A 21,455-nucleotide genomic window follows, 5' to 3' on the forward strand; every position below is an offset into this window, starting at 1 on the left:
AGCGCTCGCGGAGGATCAGACGCTCCATATTTAGCTCGAGCGAGTCTCTGGCTGTCAGAAAACACCAAGACGGAGTTGAAGTCCAACTCATACCAACTCGCCACAGGCGAAGCGAGCAAACGATAAAAGATCAAAAGTCACCAGCGTCAAAAACGGATCTATCAGTGGTCGGGGACTTCGAGAAAAAACGACGTTTTTATGGGATCGTATGTCCTCTCGGACGGGAACGTAGCTTAGCTGGTTAGCCCGATCACTAGCGGTAGCAGGCTAGCCGTGCGTCGGAGAGTGAGGGCGGCGTTGAAGTGCACTTTTAAGACGTTGTAACGATATAACATCTCGACAAACCGCCACGGGCTTCCCAGAGACGCGTTTGGGAAGGCGTCGCCGTCACGGAAACGGCGTCTCGGGGCTGTTTCGTGGAGGTTGACTGGGAACTTCTCGCTTTAGCTGGCCGGCTAGGCTGGCCGGCCGTCCGTCACGTCAATCTGTCAGTCGAACCTCAAATCCGGACCGTATAGTGATCCGCACAGGGGAGGGAGGGACACACAACCTTGACCCCTTTTGATATCGGAGCTTTTAGGAAGACGTTTTTGGAAACCCGCGAGGAGACCCTTGGTCGGGTTGTCACGACCGGCCGTGGGGACTTTTTCCTCCATCCGACTTTCTGAAGTTCGTCTACTGCGGGCCGGGGACGGAACCGGACAGAGACCTCATGAATGGAAATCGGCACTACAGGTGTGTATGATGTTGAACTTCTCACGTGTCTGTCGTGTCATCTTTAGGGCTTTACAGTGGAAGGTGGTTTGTGAGTAAAGTATTTGAAAATAAGGATTTGACACGAATTGCGCTGTGTGTATTCCTGCATCCTGAAGTTCAGAGCATCGTCATTGTTGTGCAGGTGTCGGTGAGATTTGTAGTGTAAAGTTAAATGTTTTTATATTACGACATAAGCCTGTGGATGTTTTTGTCAATATTTGAAATGTGTTCGGGCTCCCCGTGGTCACACGGTTTGACACACTTGGAAATATTTGCTCCAAATGAGTCGGTTCATTTCATATTAGTCTAAACGATTCTTGGTTCTCGATCGCGTTGTTTTTGAAAGATCCGTATTCATTAATAACGCATGTGATGTAACTTCATGAGAAATCGGAATACTGCTGTTCTGTCTCGTTGAAGTAATGTTACAGGTTCATTTTGTGAGGTCACCAAATGTCTCCTGTGCGTAAAGACACGTTTTTTTAATGCGTAATAGTACATTGTATTTCTTTTATCGTGCTTCAGATGAGTGCTATTATCGCATTGTTCCTCATGATGGGCATTTTAAAGACTGTGACTAAATTCTGTGGTTTTAAAGGTATGAGTCATTATGGTTTCAAGAGGCACTTGTCATATGGAGGGGGCAGTTTGCCTAATAGAATGTGCTGAAAGTGGGTTAAAGTCAGGTCAAGAGGCAATGTCGGGGAAAAGGTTGGTGACCTCCCGTAGTGTACTGACCTTAAGGTCAGGAGGTCATTATTTGAAGAGGACGTTAGTAACACTGTCTTTTTCTATTCCACATTTGATCAGGATTATTTTTCTCCTCTCTGACGTTTCATTGCGTTACTTTGTTTACTAAGGTGGTCTACATGGGCTGTGGAGGGTCTCACAATTGTCACCTCTGAAATACCCCATCAGATAGGGGCTTTTTAAATACATTTTTGCTTGTGAATTGGATTTTCCAACAGAATACACTCATTTGTTGTTCTTCAATGATCTGCTGTTGTTGGGAATTGAGGGTTTTTCAAGCCTCAAGTGTTTTTTCGAGTGTAGAACGAGAATGTGTCAGTCTGTCCCCTTACGATGTCCTTGATGGCCGTTCTTAATTCACAGTAAACCACTGCGCCTTCAGGCATGTTGCTTTGTTAAAACTATCTTCATAAATGCTAAATATGGCATGGTAAGAAATATTTAATAATACCAAATGTTTCCTGTCGCTAAACCCTCAAGGGTCACCAAAGAGGGGAAACCCTGTTGTTTCGCTTTGAGATGTTGCTACAGGTGGGTGGGTACGGGCCAAAATGATGTCATATTTCCCACACAGGTTGCGTAAACTGTTTTTGGAACTTTCTGTAGCCTTAAAGCGCAGTTATCTATTTACAGCACTTTCAGTTGTTTACACTTTGCCCTGTTGCTGTATGCTGCGTGACGGGAGTCGCAGCTTTTTGGTTGAAGTCAAAATGAGAGCAGGATTAATCTCATCTTGTGAGGTTACCACAGTACCCTCTCGAGCCCCACCCGTCGACTGTAAGCAGATGGCAGAGAGTGCGGTTTCCTTGCAACTTGTGTTGTGGATAGGGGTGTCACTGCTTTTCATGTCAAATGAAAGTTTGTTGGGGGACCCCCATGGTGGTATAATTCCAATCAGTCTTGTCGCCATTGCGGTCTGAGTGATCGTATTTTTCGCCGTAAAGCTTCTACGTCTGCTTACTATGCGAGGATTTGGCTATGATACCAAGGATTAATGTTTTTATAGAAACCTCATTTCACCAGGTAACGTCACAGAGTTAGAACGTTGAATACAAACACTAAAACCTATTCAATGCATGTTTCTTTAAATGTAGATGCACGAAAAATTTGCTGTGAACATTCTGACCGTTGTTCACCTCATGGTTGCCTGGTCACCATGACCCATCAAGAATGTCATGCTTTTATACAAGCTTCTACAAAGCCAACAGGAAAGGTTGCCTAAACGTGTGCAGGCCATAAGGTAAGCAAGGTGGGTATAAAGAAAACCCTCCGTAGTGGCTTGTCAGCCTGGGGAATGTTTTCATGGTTACATATGTGGGCTTTGCAATCTCTCTGTCTACATGAGGCCCTCTATTGCTTTTACTGCCGTTTTTCTTTGAACGTTAGTTGGGGGATGGCAGAGGGGCTCTGTGAGGGGAATTTAAACAGGAAGAGAACCCAGACGCAGATATACGAAGGTAAGAGACGCAGGCATTGACCTTGACTAGGCAATGGGGTTCTTTCTTAATATTTATTGACCATTTTGTGTTGGGTTCTTTCTCACTGTGCTGCTGGCACATTTGCCACAAAGTGTTTCATTCATTTGAAGTGGAATTTTAACCCAAAATGGATGGTATTCATGCAGCTACACTGCTGGTGTGGTCAGGGGTTCAGGCAGTTTTCCCCTGCCACGTACCTTGCCAAATTCCAGCCACCCCATAACCCTGCTTTGATTGGTTGATGGGTGAATATTTTCCACCGATTAAAAAAAAAAACTCACCAATAAAGCCAGTTGCAGAGGCAATATAAATATTGAATAATAAATATTTTGAAAGGCCTAGATAAAAATCTATATATTCCCTCTTGTAGCCCTGCAAAATACTATGATGCCATTGCTTAAACCCCGTATCCTGATCTCAGGATTACCGTATTTTCTGATAAGTGCTGTTGGTGGTGCCATGCCAGACAGTTTGCCAACTGTACACATGCAAAGTCGCACACGCTTCAACTTCCCATCACGGTTCTGTCACTCATCGTCTGAACCCTGTGCCGTGACTGATGCCATTGTGTCCTGTCCGCTGAGCACTAGTCCTGTTCCCACAGCCCAGGCCTGTGTGGATTAGACTCACAACAGCTGTATTGTGTGTGTGTGTGTGTTTGCTGTAGTTTCGCCAGGCAGAGTTATACAGCCTTGAATACAGGAACACGTTTATCGGTGAATTTGTAGAGAATGGCTGGTCGGCAGTTAGTATGTTGTGAAATCTCCACGCATCTTTTGCTGGCTATAAATAATGATGATTTATTTATTTAAATCACAAAATATGGATGGATATAAGAGGTTTTCGAAGAGATATGCTTTATAGTGTGTATAATATAATATAATATATATAATTCTAACTAACTTTTATAAGCAGAGTTTGGTTCCAAAATGAGGCCATTTTTACACGATGAAAAACTTTGCGTTTTTGAAATGTTTCACGTACACACAACAACGTTATCATAACAATCGGCGTTTACACAGATCCGCAAAAGAAAACACTTTGTAAAGAAAAAATACCACAGTCCCTATCGATTGATTGACGGTTTATTGGAAAAGTTTGGACATTTGAAAGTTTTCCTTCCATCTCCTCGTCCTCCTGGGTCTGATCCAAAAGCGCCGTTTAAAAACCCTTCGTCGCCGTGAATGATTGTGAGATTTTGCTGTAGGTTAATAATTAGTCTCCGCTGTTGGATATAGAACTGGTTTAGTAAATCCACACTTTGCTGGAGAAGCGTTAACAAACTATTGCGCAGCACAAAAAAACCCATGTAATCCTCCATTGTTGTATTTGTTTCTTCTTCTTCTTCGTTGTGTTTGGGTGTTCATACAAACACCACACCCCCACACCTAATACACATGCGCACAATGTCATTTTCTCATTCTTGCGTACTGCGGGGTTTACACGGAAATGAGAACGCTGTGGTTTTCAAAACCTTGCACTTTGAAACCCGTTTTCAAAAGTTTGCGTTATCAGTCCCCTAAAACGCAGTTTCAGTGTAAACGGACGGCCAAACCGCATACATTTTTTTGCGGTTTCACTTGAAAACTGTCTTGTGTAAACGGCCCCTAAGATGATGTAATTGTTTTGATTGTGCATTCCAATTAATATCAACCAAACTGCAGTTGGTTTGCTTTGATTTAAGCCACAATAACTCAAAAAATACAGCTGACTAACACAATAAAACATGATGAACTATTTGTAAAAACAGAGTTATCTCATTTTGGAGCCAAACTCTTAATATATTTTTTGGTATTCCAAAACAACACATGCATTATCAAATTTTGCTGAAGGAAAACCCTGAAATGCTTTAAAATCTTTTTAATTTAGTTGAATCCTGATCTCACATCTGATTGTTGGACAGTAAACATTGCGAGATGACGTGCAGCTTCAGTGCTTTTAGTGTAGACGAGGACAAGCTGATGCGAAACAACGTCAGCCGCTTTCAGAGTATGCACGATAATACTGAATGAGTTCCTGCGGTAATGATTCAGAGGGCGGCACTGCCTCTCAGGTCAATGATGAATTCTTGTTCATCACTCTTTCCCCTTGAAATCCAGAAACTGTGTATTACCTTCGTTTTTAGTTTTGATCCAACTAAAATGACTGGCTGTGTTCTGATAGCATAATCTCTGTGAATGTCAGACTCAAGTCACGGTCACTTCGAGCCTTTCATATTGCTGCCTGTTTACGGGTCACCTGAGGACACAGTGTTTGCCAGCAGTCTGGAGAGGAGAGATTTCTCTTTTTTTATAACATTTTGTGGTTTTGAGCTGGTATGTTTGTCTGTCTGATTTGAAGATGAAGAATGAAGCTCCTACATTTTGACATCACGGGAGCAGACTGTCTCTGTCCTCATTTTTAATGGGCATTTTAATGACAGGATGTTGAAATTACGGAGTGATTTCCGATACACCCGTGTCTTCAAAACATTTACAGCGGACTGTCAGACCTCAGCTCATTAAGTGATACTTCACCCAGAATTCCAAATTTCTTCTCGTGTGTTTAGAAAAACGAAGATCTTTGCAGGTTTGGAACAATCTAAGGGTGAGTAAATGATGACGTATCCCTTTAAGAGTGTTATGGTCGTTTCTTAGCATGGATGCCTTTGACAGTCGCTCACAGCGTACTAATGTTTCAGCTATCCACCTTATTTTTGTAAATGTGACGTACCTCCTTTTTGTGTTAAGTCTTCTGTATTATTAGCCGGCAGGTGGAAAACCGTGGTAGTGCCAAAGTAAAAAAAAAGGTGGATGATATATCAAAGATTGTGATTCAGCTTTCATACAACAGCTCACAAGACAATGGAAGATTATAAAGGAAAATCACATATGTTGTGTAAGGAAAGAGTTTTTGTTTAGGATCTATATTGCAGCCTGTTGTATCACAAAAAAATATATAAATAATATTGTAATTTAATGTTTTGTTTATTGATTTTACAAAAATGTTCTTGCTGTTTAAGAGAACTCTCATAACTTGTTGTATGTGAATATTGAGTTATATGTAATAATTTGTTATATTTGTCAAATAAATCACCTCCATTTTTTAACTCTGAGTTTAAAAAAGACTTTCTGAGTTTTTGTGTCACTATTGTTTTATGAGCATATTGTTATACCCTGAGTTTTGTTTCCTTTCAGAATTTTTGTGTTTCTTCTTTTGATATTATTAAATCAAATCATATAAGTATTATCTATAAGTGCTATATTTCTAAATTATAAATGTTTTTCCTAAGCTATGTTGTCACTTTATCAGATGTCACAAAGTGTGACCTCCAGCAGCGATAGACGCTTACTCGAATGACGTTTTCCTACGCCATTGCCTTTTCTGATCCGTGCTCACATCATTCTTGTTTTCTCTCTCCTTTATTCCAAGTGGCCTTGGCGCTTGGCTACGTTCCCTCTTGAGAGACGTGATGCTGTGTGTCCGTGAGAGAGAGAGAGTTGTGTACAAGTGCTTTGGAGTGGGCAGCGATTGGAACAGAAGCTCTGCCCTGAGACCAGAGTCAAGGAAGCGTGTGGTCTAAATGACTCATTTGTAGAGTACAGTGTGTGGTTGAATGCGTGGAGGTTGAAAAGCGCCCTCCAGCTTCGATGCCACCACGAACACCCTCTCCAAACGTAAGTCAGAAAATCCCAGCATCCTTTTCACTCCCCTACGACTGGCTCTGAATCTAAATGTCATGCGTTGAGGTTGGATTGTCTGTGTTCAGTGTAACATCTAATCGTTATCAGTCTCCATGAGGCGCAGTGATTTCCATGACAAAGGTTTGTACTAGTGGAGCGACGTCTGGAGTTTGGACCCCCCTGGTTGTCTGGCGGCTTATGAATGGCCGGGGTCCTTTCGAAGAGCCCTGTGTCTGCTGTAAGAAGCCCAAGAGCTGAAAACAAGGCATGTCGGATTCCTGACAGAGCAGCTATAGAGAGTTGATTTAATTTACTGTAAGATGTTCAGCTATGTACAATAAAAAAAAGACATTTGGAAAAGAGGAAAACTTGTTCAGTAGCATCATTTGCAATGCATGATGGGTGTGGGTAGGTGCATTGAGGTCTTTGCTTCATGTTACCATGGTAACGACTGGGTTGATGCCCTGTGGGGTTTTGGGTTGTTCTTCATGTCAAATTAACATTACTTAAATATAATTAAAGTTAAAATGTTAGACGTGTACGTTGAAGCCAAGACTGTAAGGTTGTGATGGGATCCCAACTGTTGCATCACAGCAAATGGGACAATTTAGTGCCAGCTCTTGGTTTCTTTGAGTGATTTCTTGTTTCTCTAGTTGTCTTTCTAACACTATTTGCTCTGTTTGGCTTTATAGAGTGTATAGCCTCTTCAGGAAAGGTTATGAGTCCAACAAAAACGAGTCAGTCTCAGCGGATCTTAGAAGTGTGCTGTGGGGTTTTTGTAACAAACAGAAAAAGAGATATCTAATCAAACCTTTGGCTGTGAGATGAGAGATGTATAGGACACTGCGATCAATAACTGTGGTTCACATTAACAACGTTCAGTTTCTGGACTGAAGTGACTCATGAATAAAACATTGCGTGTCTGAGGATTGCAACAGTCGGTTCATTGAGCTCTCATTATTTGTTTTTATTGTTTTTTCCCCTTCCTCCTCCACAGAGGTTCAGGTTTGGAGGTTTTGTGCGGAAGGAGAACAAACATGCTTGTGTTACATGTGCAATTGATCGTCAGTGAGTCATTATCAGCGATGACTGTAGGCATCTTTCTTAAAGCAGCTGTCTGTATGTTGAGAGGATTAGTTTCAACTCTGTCACTGTTGTTTGCACTTGTTCTCACTGGTGTTCGACCAGAACAACGACAAACGTTCCTTGGAGAACCGCCCATCTTTTGTTTTGTTATTCTCATGCAAGAACGTTGTCATCACTTGCATGTTTTGATATCATGATATAATCACAAATCACTTAACGTCTTGTCTTGTTCTCTCTGTGACTTCAGGAGACGTTGGGGCCCAGCCCCTGTTCTCAGTGCCTCGGAGGCCCGGCTATGGCACCATGGGGAAGCCCATCAAGCTTCTGGCCAATTGCTTCCAGGTGGAGATCCCCAAGATGGACGTCTACCTCTACGAGGTGGACATCAAACCGGAGAAGTGTCCTCGGCGTGTGAACAGGTAGGCTGTTCAGAAATGGATACTCGCGACTGACTCATGTAGGCTTTCTTCTGATGAGAGTTCTCTTCGCAGGGAGGTCGTGGACTCCATGGTGCAGCACTTTAAGGTCACCATCTTTGGGGATCGAAGACCAGTGTATGATGGAAAGAGAAGTCTCTACACAGCAAACCCACTGCCCGTGGCTCCCGCAGGGGTGAGAGAGACACGTTGAATCTGTTTAAAATTGTCGTGTTACTGTATCCAACTTTTATGCTTTATGTTACATTTATCCTCTGTTAAATGATGTGTGTTCTTGTTATGTGTCTGCAGGTGGATCTGGATGTCACGCTGCCAGGCGAGGGGGGCAAAGACCGACCCTTTAAGGTGATGATTAAGTTTGTATCCCTGGTGAGTTGGCACTTGTTGCACGAGGTACTGACGGGTCGCAGTATGCCTGAGCCCCTGGAGCTAGACAAGCCAATCAGCACCAACCCTGTTCACGCCGTGGACGTTGTCCTTCGCCACCTTCCCTCCATGAAGTGAGTGCAGGTGCAGCTATTATGTGTCCAGATATCTCACACGCTGACAAACTTGATCTGCTCATCAAACAACAAACAGAATTCCCAACATTACACCTTTTTCGGAAACGTAATCCGTGTAAATCACATTGAATTTTTTTATGTTATTTGCATTACTAAAACAAAGATATTGTGCATACGGAGTATGTAGTTCAGCCCTAGTGAAAGCATTAAACCTTTTTTTCTGCTTCTCTCAGGTACACACCAGTGGGGCGTTCCTTCTTTTCCGCCCCAGAGGGCTATGACCATCCTCTGGGTGGGGGTAGAGAGGTGTGGTTTGGCTTTCATCAGTCTGTCCGACCAGCCATGTGGAAGATGATGCTCAACATTGATGGTGCGGCTCTGGTTTGAGTTTCAATTTCAGAACTGGCTTGTACATCCAAGATTCAGTTTTTCTCAGAGATGAGCAAAAGAGACGTGTCCTAGGCTGAAAAGTAATATTTTCATCATACAATTTATTAATAATTGTTAATAGAAATAAGTTCTTAATAATCCAACCCTCCCTAAAGAAGCTGCTGTCGGGGTAGCATACGTTACCCGTCAAGCTAACAAACACACCTACGCTTTTCCCCATTATTAAAATAATTGAATGTGGTCATGAGAAATATGACATAAGCTGGAAATATCAACATGTTTTACAAATGTAAAAAAGTCCTTGATTGATACAGAATTTGTGTTTGTCAATAAAAGTAATTTCAAGCCTTCAGCTCACAGTATGACATCATTTCACACGGTTGCCGTGGGGATGAAGAGCAGTCGCTCTCTGAGTGAGTGGTGGAGGTTTCAGTGTCCCTCTGTCTGGTTGGTTTTCCCGCTCTCCCACAAGTCAATTGGCTGTATTGTCTGCGCCGGCCCTTCTGCATTAAAAGAAAGGGAAAGGTCTGACCGTCTGAAAGTCTCTCCTTTCACTTGCTTATTGTGAAAGACATAATGGAGTGAATGGGCTCAGAAAGAGCGCGAACATATAAAATGCATGAATTAGCAGTCAGACCGGCTAAGAGTTCACAAACACTTAACAAGAAGAGAGACCTACTTATTGTGTAATATATTTCTATATTTTCAGGCAGATGTATACAATTTTGGTCTTACAAGTGCGATAGTAATATTGCAACTTGACATGTCTTTGTTGTTCTGAATGCTGTGTTTTTACAGTGAGCGATTCTAGCTAAAATAAATCTCAGAATTGATTTTATCGCTCATGATATGCCCTCTTATCGTTTCATGTTTAGCCAAGTTTGATCGGTTTCGACTCTCTTTTCTGCCTTGCAGTTTCAGCAACAGCTTTCTACAAAGCACAGCCAGTTATTCAGTTCATGTGTGAAGTTTTGGACATTCACAATATTGACGAGCAGCCTCGACCCCTCACAGACTCCCACAGAGTCAAATTCACCAAAGAAATCAAAGGTGTGCCATTCTGTGTCTGTGACTGTGTGTGTGGATGCAGTTCTGTGTCTTTTGTTGTTGTGTGTGTTGGTTTGTGCGTACTTGTATGTGTAGGTGGGTGTGTGGTTATGACTGTCTGTTTATGTGCAGGTCTGAAGGTGGAGGTGACACACTGCGGAACCATGCGGAGGAAGTATCGGGTCTGTAACGTGACCCGCCGGCCTGCCAGCCATCAAACGTGAGTCAAACAGTTGAAGGAAATGAAGCGTGTTATTAATCACAATGCTACATTCATTTGAGTTTTGTGTAATTGCGTATCGGATTTATATAAATCATGAAAGCTATATGGCATAGCCAACAATGTTTTAATGAGTTTCAATGGTGGTTTAGCATTTTTTTGTGTAAAATTAGCTTGAAATTATAAGTGTCATAAATTGCAGCTTCAGTTCATTTGTCGATGCATTGCGGGAGACTGTATTCATGCAGTGTGCCAGAAGACTTATTATACTTTGCACGCATGCTATATATTACAAATAGTAAATGCAATATGCTAATTTGCCGTTGTGAATGACTCCCAAATGTTCCCTCGAAGACATTCTTGTCTCTAGTGCCCTCTAGTGTTGGTTTAGGCCAGTAACTCTCTTGATTCTGTGCAGGTTTCCCTTGCAGTTGGAGAATGGTCAAACTGTAGAACGAACCGTAGCCCAGTATTTCAGAGAAAAATACAGCCTGCAGCTGAAATACCCTCATCTGCCCTGTCTACAGGTGGGCCAGGAGCAGAAACACACCTACCTGCCACTGGAGGTGAGTCCTGTCATTCACACCTTTACAGCTTACCTGTGGCTCAGTGGTCACAGCATGGTGCTAGCAACGCCAAGGTCATGGGTTCCATCCTAGGGTATTGCACATTCTCAGAAACAATGTATAGTTTAATGCAAAATAAGTCTGACAAATGCGTGAATGTAAATGTACACTAGACACGGATGAGATTCTCATCTCGTACGCGCTGATGTTTGTGCAGGTCTGCAATATTGTAGCGGGGCAACGTTGTATCAAGAAACTGACAGATAATCAAACATCCACCATGATCAAAGCCACGGCACGTTCAGCTCCAGACAGACAGGAGGAGATCAGCAGACTGGTGAGTGTTGTTATTTTTGAACAATATTAGGCAATTGTTTCTCCAAATCATCATCATTTTTTTAATATTTAGTTTTAATAAAGTAAGGTGTGCATTAATTGTCATAAGACTTTACACGGTGTAATTGAATTATATTCACCTTGTTACAACGGAGGCTATTACACTCTCGTCTTGATCTGAACGGATGGAGTTTGATGTCAGGGTTAAAAGAGGTCAGCATTTCAGAGCGCTAACTTTACTGTCTGCTGATTAGCTGCATTCAAGAGGAACTCTTAACCTCACTCTCTACAGATCAACAGTCTGTCAGACGTGAGTACTCTGCTGATAACGTGCGACAGAAGCGCCGCAGCTCGACTTTAAATCCAAGCGGCCGACTGCGTTTTCATTTAGATGTGAAAATCTCTTCGCAGGAGTTGAAAGGCAGCGTAGGTGGACCGCTACTGACATGAGCGCTGAAGTGTTCCACAAAGACAAGTCTGGCTTTGAAAATAAGCTAAAAATATACCGCGGTGTGAGTATTTTTACACCGAGGAGTGCGGCAGGATGTGAGCGGAGGTTTTCTGAAGCACTTCTGGCAAACAGCCCATGGGTTCGCTCTCAGAATAGTCCAGGATAGTCGATCACAGTTCACTGGTTAGTTTACGCTGAAGTGTAATACATTATTACCGATGCCAATGTGAAAACCATCTTAGAATGTTAATAGTGTGTTTTGCATGGGCCCGTATGAGCTCATGTCATTTTCAGAAAAAGCTATTTTGAAACTTTTAGTGTAGCATCTTGACCTCACCATGCAGATGTGCTAATATAGACCGCGCGGGTTTGTTTGCAGGTGCGCAGCGCTAATTATGAAGCAGACCCGTTTGTGCAGGAGTTCCAGTTTAAAGTGCGAGACGAGATGGCTCATGTGACCGGGCGCGTGTTACCCGCACCCATGCTGCAGTACGGGGGCAGGGTGAGCACAGAGCACTTTATGGTACCCTTCTTTTCAATCACCCACATCTCTGTGTCTGTCTGTTTGAATGGCCCCGCCCCTTGAGTAAACTAACGTCCCCTAACTGCAACTGCAGCCATTGTGGTGTGTGTGTGTGTGTGTGTGTGTGTTACTACCAAAATAATATGTAATTTTCAATAGCTGTTTTATTCAGTCTCTGTATAATTAAATATGGGATGCTTTACGTTTGAAATATTCTTCTATTCAGTTGAACGCATTTGGTATTGTCCAATAGTCGTATACGTTTGTACTTGTTTTTATGTAATTGCATATAATGGTTCTTGTAAAGTTTGACTTTCAGTCTAGCAATGATTTCTGCTTTGTGTACGCATGCGTGTTGTGTTTGCACACGTCCCGTGCAGCAGATGAACCTACAGTCTTGTTACAGAATCGTACCGTGGCTACTCCCAGTCATGGCGTGTGGGACATGAGAGGAAAACAGTTCCACACGGGTGTAGAGATCAAGATGTGGGCCATCGCTTGCTTCGCCACGCAGAGACAGTGTAGAGAAGAGATTCTCAAGTAAGCCTCTGCCCGTCTCCACCAACAGACACAAAAATAAAATAGAAAAATCCTACAACGCTCAAATTGGGGAGTACAATGTGATGAACAAACATTGATTAATTTTATATCCCCAACAAATCACGAATGCAGTACTTCATGGGCGTAGGTAAACATTTCCGGTCTTGTCGTCTTTTTTTCAGGGGTTTCACAGACCAGCTGCGTAAGATCTCAAAGGATGCTGGGATGCCCATCCAGGGTCAGCCGTGTTTCTGTAAGTATGCGCAGGGAGCAGACAGCGTGGAGCCCATGTTCAGACACCTGAAGAACACGTACTCTGGACTTCAGCTCATCATCGTCATCCTGCCGGGGAAAACACCCGTCTATGGTGAGATCTTGTGACGTCAAACACGTGTTGGTGTGAATAAAGCCTGTCAGACGTTGATTTCTCTCTGTTGTGTGTGTTTGTGACGGGCAGCTGAAGTGAAGCGTGTTGGAGACACTCTTCTGGGAATGGCCACTCAGTGTGTGCAGGTGAAGAACGTGGTGAAAACATCTCCTCAGACGCTCTCCAACCTCTGCCTCAAGATCAACGTCAAGCTCGGCGGCATCAACAACATCTTGGTGCCACATCAACGGTGAGAGCCGGAAAACGGAAGCATGTGTGGAAATAAACCGGCATTGTCATTTTATATCAACTCTTCGTGTGTGCGGTATCTCTTCAGGCCATCAGTATTCCAGCAGCCGGTCATCTTTTTAGGGGCGGACGTCACTCATCCACCCGCAGGAGACGGGAAGAAGCCCTCCATCGCGGCGGTCCGTTCTTCTTCGTTATTTCCTCAAGTTGATCTTGTTTTTTTGTTAGTTGTAATTAAGAAACCAAGTTGCCCTGCCCACCTATGACGTCCTTTATGTGGTTTTATTGTTTCTGTCTCTAGGTTGTGGGCAGTATGGATGCCCATCCGAGCAGATACTGTGCCACAGTACGTGTCCAGCGACCCAGACAGGAAGTTATTCAGGACCTGGCATCTATGGTGCGAGAGTTGCTGATCCAGTTTTACAAGTCCACCCGCTACAAACCCACAAGAATCATCTTCTACAGGGACGGCGTGTCTGAGGGGCAGTTCAGACAGGTGCACGACTCGTCTGTTTTTCTGATTTACCATTCGGAAGGTCACCATATGATTTCTAATGGGATTTTTATAAAAGCAGTCAAGGCAGAATTGTGTATTGTGTACACTGATGGTTTTTCTTTTTCATTTAATAATTTTTTGTATAAGAAGGCTGAGATATTTTCTGAGAGCGTTCATAGATTAATAATTTGAATCATTTCTATATGAATGTGTTCGTGTTCACAGGTGTTGTACTTTGAGCTGTTGGCCATCCGAGAGGCCTGTATCAGTCTGGAGAAGGAGTACCAGCCTGGAATCACATACATAGTGGTGCAGAAACGCCACCACACTCGCCTGTTCTGTGCCGACCGCAATGAAAGGGTCAGTGCTCTGCATCAAATAACCTTTCATTCAGCATTTTATAATTTACAAATACACAATATGACTGTATTCTGTTGGTGCTTGAGTACACGAATATTTCAATAGTTGAAGGAGTGTGTTTAGTAAGACGTTTTTTGTTAGTCGGTGTTAAAGCTGAGAATATTCACTTTAAATATTGATATAGGGACACTTGAGAGTTTGAGTTTTTGATCATCTTGATCATGATCATGGTATGACTCCAATGCAAAAAAGAAATTGACTGAATAAAAGTTTACGTGTTTTCTTGAAAGAATCACTTCATTATCCTTTTTACTTTCGAAGCCTTTCACGTAGTTTGTGATGTACGATGAAGGTGCTTTTTCACGAAACCTGTTATTATATATATTCCCCTGAAACCTTGATGCTACAACGAGAGCGATTAAAGGACTGAGAGCAAATGAAAGCTTCAGTAAACATAAAAAGACTCATATCTTCATGAATATGTCTTTCCTTCTGTATTTATGTAAAAGTGTTAAATATACTGTTACATTGAGAATTCAGTCATTTGAAAACATAATCGCCCACATTGACACATAAATAAATAAATAAATGTGAATAATGAACCGGCGTGTGTGGATGAGGTCTAAAGCATTTATGATGAAAAGCTCGATTGAAACCGAAGGCTGCACATTTAGTTTCATGTTGGTATTGAATGTGTTCTCTAAGGTCCTTGTGTTTTCTGCACAGGTGGGTCGTAGTGGAAACATTCCCGCTGGTACGACAGTAGACACAGATATCACACACCCCTACGAGTTTGACTTCTACCTCTGCAGTCATGCTGGAATACAGGTACAAACTAACACACAACAGGATCAAATCCATCTCCATTTTCTTTTAAAGCTGACCGGTGTTCTGCTGTTCTGTGTTGAATGGCTTTAGGGGTTGGAAAAATTCACACATCTTTTTAAAAAAAGATGTTTTGGCAGCACAACAATATTAACTGCAAATATATGTTCTTGTATTACTAGGAATAAAAACTTTAAATAAAACAATATTGTGTTTATACAATGTTTTATTCCGATACAAAGAAAATGTAGTTTATAATGTCATTATTATCTTATAACAGTAAATGTTGAGTGTATAACACAATTGAATCTGAAATTTGCCATTAAGAAATAAAGACTAAAATAAAAAGGATCCCTTTCCAAACCCCATTTCTCCATATTTCTTTCACAATTCATGTTTGTCACTGAGTTTTGTAAATATCTAACCAATAAAAAGTATTAAGAAGTGCTTGTCAACTTTGACAACATTGTATTCAGTCATTTCAAAAGCACAGTGTTTTTATTTTCATTTCCTGAAAACATCCAAGGCTTTGGAAGGACAGGGACGATATGCAAAATAATATTTTTGTGAGATTCATTTATAACCTAGTTTGTGTCAGTGTGATGTGCACATCTGTGAGCTGCCGTTGAACTGTTTTCAGGGCACGAGCCGACCGTCTCACTACCATGTCCTGTGGGATGACAATTGCTTCACTGCGGATGAGTTCCAGCTGCTCACTTACCAGTTGTGCCACACGTATGTGCGCTGTACCCGCTCCGTCTCCATCCCCGCGCCAGCCTACTACGCCCATCTGGTGGCCTTCCGTGCCCGCTACCACCTAGTGGACAAAGAACACGACAGGTGTGTGTGTGTGTGCACGAGTCGCTCGGCATGGCAAAAATAATGTCATTTGATGAAGCTAAAAACAAGATCGTTAATATTTGATTTGTTTTTAGTGCGGAGGGCAGCCACGTCTCGGGGCAAAGCAACGGCCGGGATCCACAGGCGCTGGCTAAAGCTGTGCAGATTCACCACGACACCCTGAGGACCATGTACTTTGCCTAAACCAGCTCAGATTCAGCCCATATTCAAGCAGTCACGAACCAAACCATCGACCACATACACACGATTGACTCCTGCGATTCTGTGCGTCCTGAAAGGTCAGTCTGTGGCGATGGAAGCCCGGCCCACCCCGCCCAGTAAATGTGGACCTGACACTGTGCAACAGGAAGACAGGGCCCACGCTTTAATTCCACATGTGGACCTCTGCACTATTATGCAATATTAAACCAGCCAAATGAGGCCGTTCTGTCACATCCCCTCCAAATCTTCAACGACAACCAAAAGGGAAGCTCTTCTGTGTCCTTTGTAGACCCAACGTGTGTTCACTTCCCCTGCCTGTCACGTCTAGTACCTCAACGTTTTCTAACGGCACTTTCCCCCTTTGTCCCGCCCTTCTCTGAGGATGAGTTCAGATCGGGAGCAGACCGAGCATGACGGAAAGCAAGATGGGTCACATGGATGTACTCCTCTCCCGATCTCGATTATTTTTGTAGCCAATGGTGACTTAACTAAGTGTAAAAGTGTCAGTTGTGAAGAACCAATTGATGCGTTCGCATACAAAAAGAGAAAATCAAGCTTTTATCGTAAGAGAAGTGCCATTGCTGGGCGCAAAGTCCCTGCTGGACATTTCATTTTAACGCAGATTTGATGCTCTTCCTGCGGTGGCTCCAAACACCGTCGGTGAGCTTTTACTTACGCCAACGCAAAGTGATCATGTGTTTTAATATATACATTCAATTGTGTTCTTTAAAATGTTTTAAACGCCCCGAATTCCCTCCAGTATTTATGTTGACGAAAAGCAGATGTGTCTGTCCGCTTCTCCTTTCTCTCCGTTCAGATGTTGCTATCGCGCAGTAGTTTAGTGCAATAATCCGTTAGCAGGATGACAATACCTCCTGTGCTCACGGTATGTGTGCGATTAGAACCAAACGTTACGGCAGGAGCGAGCGAGCGAGTAAAGGCCATTGTGCTTGATGCTATTTTAAAGGTTGTGGCACGTTTGATTTTATTCGTGGGTATTTCATGGCGTGTTAATAAGTGCCTGCTTTCGTAAATGGTTGATGTTGGGTTTGGTCGATCAAATGTCAAAGATCTGAAATAATAAACACCACATTTAATCAAAAACTAGGGGCGCTGTTGCGATCACATTAGACTTAAAAGATTTCTTCAAATGCGGCGTGATCGTGCCGGTCCAGTTGTACACTTTGCTTATGTTTTTGTTCAGCGTCTCCGTTGTCACTGCCCGGCCCATTCAGAGGATTACGCTGCTATTTGTACATGTTAAAGTAGACCGACGGGCTCCATGCTTCAGTTGGCCTGCGCACGAGAGACCGATCGCCCGCTCCGGGCTCACTTTTGTGGATGCCTGTTGTTCACTGGAGGGCCACTAGAGGTCAGTATAGTGTCTTACTTGAAGAGCGTGTCAGTGAGCATGGGTGCCTTAATCTCTCTCTCAGTGCCCCGTTTGAAGCATGTCCGCCTGTGTGGTTTCGGAAGGTTTTCTGCACTAAACATTGCGTCATGTACGGTGCTATCAGGTGCGGCCAGGGGGCGGCATCAGAAATCCGCTAGAGACTTGCTTTCATTCTTAAGATGGGATCATGTGTTATGACGGTGCTGGTCGTGTTTTTTTTCTCTCTCATCAGGACAGACATTTGTTGTTTATTTTTCTTTGTTTATTTGTGTGTTGTTTTAATGCATTGAATGGTACGGCACTATGGCCAGTCAGAATGAGATTAACGGTTAAATGCACAGAGAAAACGAAAACACTAGAAACGAATCACTTCAAATCTTATCAATAACAATTTTAGTCCGGACATGATGTCTAGTCACAGTTTTTCGATTATGTAATTACATTTTCGATATAGAAATGAGTCCTGGAAGGATATGAATGAAGAGGGTTTTCGTGCGTCTTTACAAACGTGAAGTTGAATGTTTGTCCGCAGGCGTGAGGTTATGAGAGGTTTCAGCAATTCTACAGGCATCGGCAAATATTCAGCTACTGACATTGTGCCTGTTTTATTTGACCTTCCGTAACAAAACCACTACTGGTGCTTCAGAGGCTTACAGAAGATAAGGTTGGAAGTGAAATCGTTTGTGTGGGAATGCCAAATAACTGTTATCATTGTCTAGTCGTATTTTCATGTAAATCTATATATTACTAATATTTGCCTAAATATGTCTAGTTTTGCGCAGAATACGAATGTTTTAATCTTGCCCTAATGTCAAGTTTTAGTCGCTTATGTTTTAGTCTTCCAGCATTATAATAGCTCCGGTGTTATTCTGTTATGTCATGTCACTCAAACTTAATATGACCTGATTTGTCATGTGACGTGCAAACACATTAAATGGCATTCGGCACCACTGATGTAAAATCGATCACGTTTCAGATATTTAAATTTGCGACCATGAATTACAATTTTCTCAAATGAATGGCATCAAACTGTCCTATTATCAGGACTTCTTATTTCTTAATATGTTGGTGCGTTCTAGGTTTGCAGTCAAACTGCACATTTCTTGAATGGAAGGAATAGAATTCGAAGTGACGTGAGAGCGAGTTAATGACGGTGATTTTTATTTTCGCTCGAATTGTTTGGAAAGGTTTGGACGGATGTTGGAAAAGAAACAAGGCTTGCTATTGCGTTCATGGAAATATCGTAGCATTGGCTTGAACGTATTGCCTGTAGTAGCTTCCGTTATCTTGATGAATGTGAGTCTTTACATGTAGAAACCTGAACGCGGAAGGCCACTTCTAAACCATGATTTGTTTTCTCCTCGTCTTCATCCGTGATTTAGGGGGGGGGTCTTCTTTTAGGGTCTAACACGAAGTTCAAAGTTCATAGAAAGTGCCTTTCTTCTCGATGGTGCTGATGTATCAGAAACTAAACGTTGAGTGATCAAAGAGTATATTAGAATTAGCTTGATGAAGGTGTGCACATGCAAACACACAACACCTTTGGACTTTGATAGCGAGACGATATATGCCAAGTATATGAGAGACGGGTTGAGCTCTCTGTCATACTGTATTAGAGGTCCGGACCAGCGGAGGCGTTCAGGGTCAGAACGGACTCGACATAGCCTGACCTTTGAAAGCATAGCATAGCACTTTATAGACTGCCATCCAAACGGAAAACAAAGTTAGTGTGCTTTGCTTTCCTTCCTTAAACCCTCGTACGCCCCTATGTGTCGTTCTCCAGCAAAAGATGGTCTCTTGTATGTGAAATCTTTGCTGAGGGACTCGGAAAGGTGTTGCAGGGTTACACGGACATCTCACTATGCTTCTATAAAAGACGTATTTGTTTTTAGCGGCTTATCGATCTCTGCGTATAATGCCTCATGTGAGATGCACACAGCGTATGTTTTTCTATGTGACCGGCGTGGCTTGTGTTTGTCTCGCGGGTGCCCGTTGGTCCAGGGGAATTGACCTCGATGACGGATTTCAACCCACTGCACCTCACTTACCTTGGTTTGCTGCAAATGTTAAGAGTGAAAGAAGCTGCAGATGGGTGAATCTCACAAACACCCGGTCATATTTTACACCATCCAATTATCAAGGAGATTTTAAGGACTTTGCATTGGGACGTTTGTTTAAGTGTCCGTTAAGCATCTTTTTTTTTCCTCTTAAGATTTGAAAGATCATTGCAATTTCCGTTTTTACTTGAGGCTTCAGACTAGAAAAATCACTCCAATATGGAAAAACCGCACACGGCTTAATCGTCATTAAAATGCCGCAATGCAAAAAGTCCTAAAAACAGACTTCATTCCTGGATAATAGAATGAAAACATGAGCCGGACGTGTTTAGATGAACCCAGACATTACTTTGATCACAGTATAATTCTCCACTAATGCATTACAATATATTTAACACTTTGTTTTAAGAAAAATATAGTTTTAAGAATAACACGAGTCGATTTCTTCGTTATTGAGCCAACTTTTATTTTATTGTCATATTTATATGTTTATTTCTTTTAATATATTGGAAATATATATGGGAAATATTTAATGGTGTATTTATTGAGGGAGTGCTTCATGCAGCATGTTGGGGGGGCTGCTGTGTTAGGGGTGGGACGCCCGCCTCTCACCGCCAACCAACCTTTGACTTCCTCTCACACACACAAGCACAACCACAGAGCGGGCAGCAGGGATGATGTGTTTGACATCACTTCCTCTTTGGCCGACCCCGCATCCAAAACTCATCTTTCCAGCAGAGAGGCTCGTCGCATCCCGCTCATGCATCTCATCTCTTTAGGGGGTGTAGAACCACACTGACTTGGTTATTTTAAAGAAAAGCTGATGTTGTTGTTTTTTGTTATCCAGAGCTGCTAAACTCTTAGCCATACAAGTTTCCCTGGCTTGTGGGTGAACGGGAAAGATGTTTCGATGCGTCTGGTGCTTTAATGGAGCAGGTGTTTATTTGTCCTTGTGCCAGAGTCTTTTGAAGGGAGGTGTCCCATTCCACTCAGATGTACACGTATAAATATACAGTATATACATATGAGCCTCAGCCTTAACTGTACACTTTTACTTTCAGACATGACCCAAGATGTCTGTCAAACGCCTTGCGTAGCATAGTAAACTCTCTTACAGCATCTCGTTTCTTTTCTTATTTTAACCACTAAGTCCATAACCCTCGACGCGAGTGTCGCTCCTAGTTTAACAAGAGCAGACGTCTGAACGCACGAGACCTCGGTCTGTGTCTCGTGTTGTCATTTCCTAGAAGGACAGAGGCATCGAGCTCCGGCCAAGCTGGAGACAGAATGCACGTCGATTCCTCAAAATGTTTACAAAACGGTTTACTGAAACGTCAAGCTCCAGCATTCCAAAACAAATGGACTGTGAACCATCCAATGAAGACGAATGGAAAGTCTGTCAGTTCTGAATTACAGTGCTCGCCCCACTTTCATTTTCTGTTCGGTGTCTCTTGGTACGACAACTTGCATCACGTGATTGTCGCTGTCTTTTGATGCGTATGAAAGAGCCAAAGTACAGTCGTTCCCTTCTGTCGAGTTGGGATGGCGTGTTCAATCCGACTGCATTGAGTCTCAGTATCTCCTCTCGTAACACCAGAAGCTCTATGGCTTTGTCCTCTCTTCTCTCTCTTTCTCTCTCTCTCTCTCTGATGTACCGAGGGATCTTTCTTTTACCTTGAAATGTCTTTCATTTGTTTTATAATACTCTCTTTGTAGATCAATGGCCTTTTAGTGTTGCTTTGCTTCAGTTCGGAGTGTATCTTTCACTAATACTTGCAATAAAAAGCTTTGCTTTTCAAACAGACCTTAAATGTCGTCTGGATTTATTGTGCAATAGTGATGACGCGTATCCTACACATAGAACCAGTATATACAAGATCATGTCAAAGTGATAAAGAAGC

The 21,455-nt window shown here is 42.6% G+C and overlaps 1 protein-coding gene across 3 annotated transcripts; it reads left to right on the plus strand.

Annotated features, from left to right (window-relative positions):
* The first annotated feature begins 17 nt into the window (after positions 1–17).
* Positions 18–21,356, plus strand: ago3a (argonaute RISC catalytic component 3a). Of its 3 annotated transcripts, none has more exons than XM_079469728.1 (19): positions 18–735; positions 7,980–8,151; positions 8,224–8,344; positions 8,461–8,669; positions 8,906–9,042; positions 9,978–10,112; positions 10,242–10,329; positions 10,748–10,895; positions 11,113–11,232; positions 12,062–12,205; positions 12,612–12,745; positions 12,928–13,112; positions 13,203–13,362; positions 13,450–13,540; positions 13,663–13,857; positions 14,083–14,217; positions 14,944–15,045; positions 15,683–15,882; positions 15,978–21,356. In XM_079469728.1, exons 1-19 carry the CDS (start codon positions 717–719, stop codon positions 16,084–16,086), a joined length of 2,604 nt encoding a protein of 867 aa, XP_079325854.1. In that variant the 5' UTR covers positions 18–716; the 3' UTR covers positions 16,087–21,356. The 3 variants fall into 3 exon arrangements, with proteins under 3 accessions (XP_079325854.1, XP_079325855.1, XP_079325853.1); XM_079469729.1 differs by having other exon boundaries at positions 12,062–12,184; XM_079469727.1 differs by having other exon boundaries at positions 9,978–10,329; positions 12,062–12,184.
* Positions 21,357–21,455: the final 99 nt, after the last annotated feature.

Source organism: Barbatula barbatula, assembly GCF_947034865.1.
Source record: "Barbatula barbatula genome assembly, chromosome: 12".
NCBI classification, from domain to species: Eukaryota; Metazoa; Chordata; class Actinopteri; order Cypriniformes; family Nemacheilidae; genus Barbatula; species Barbatula barbatula.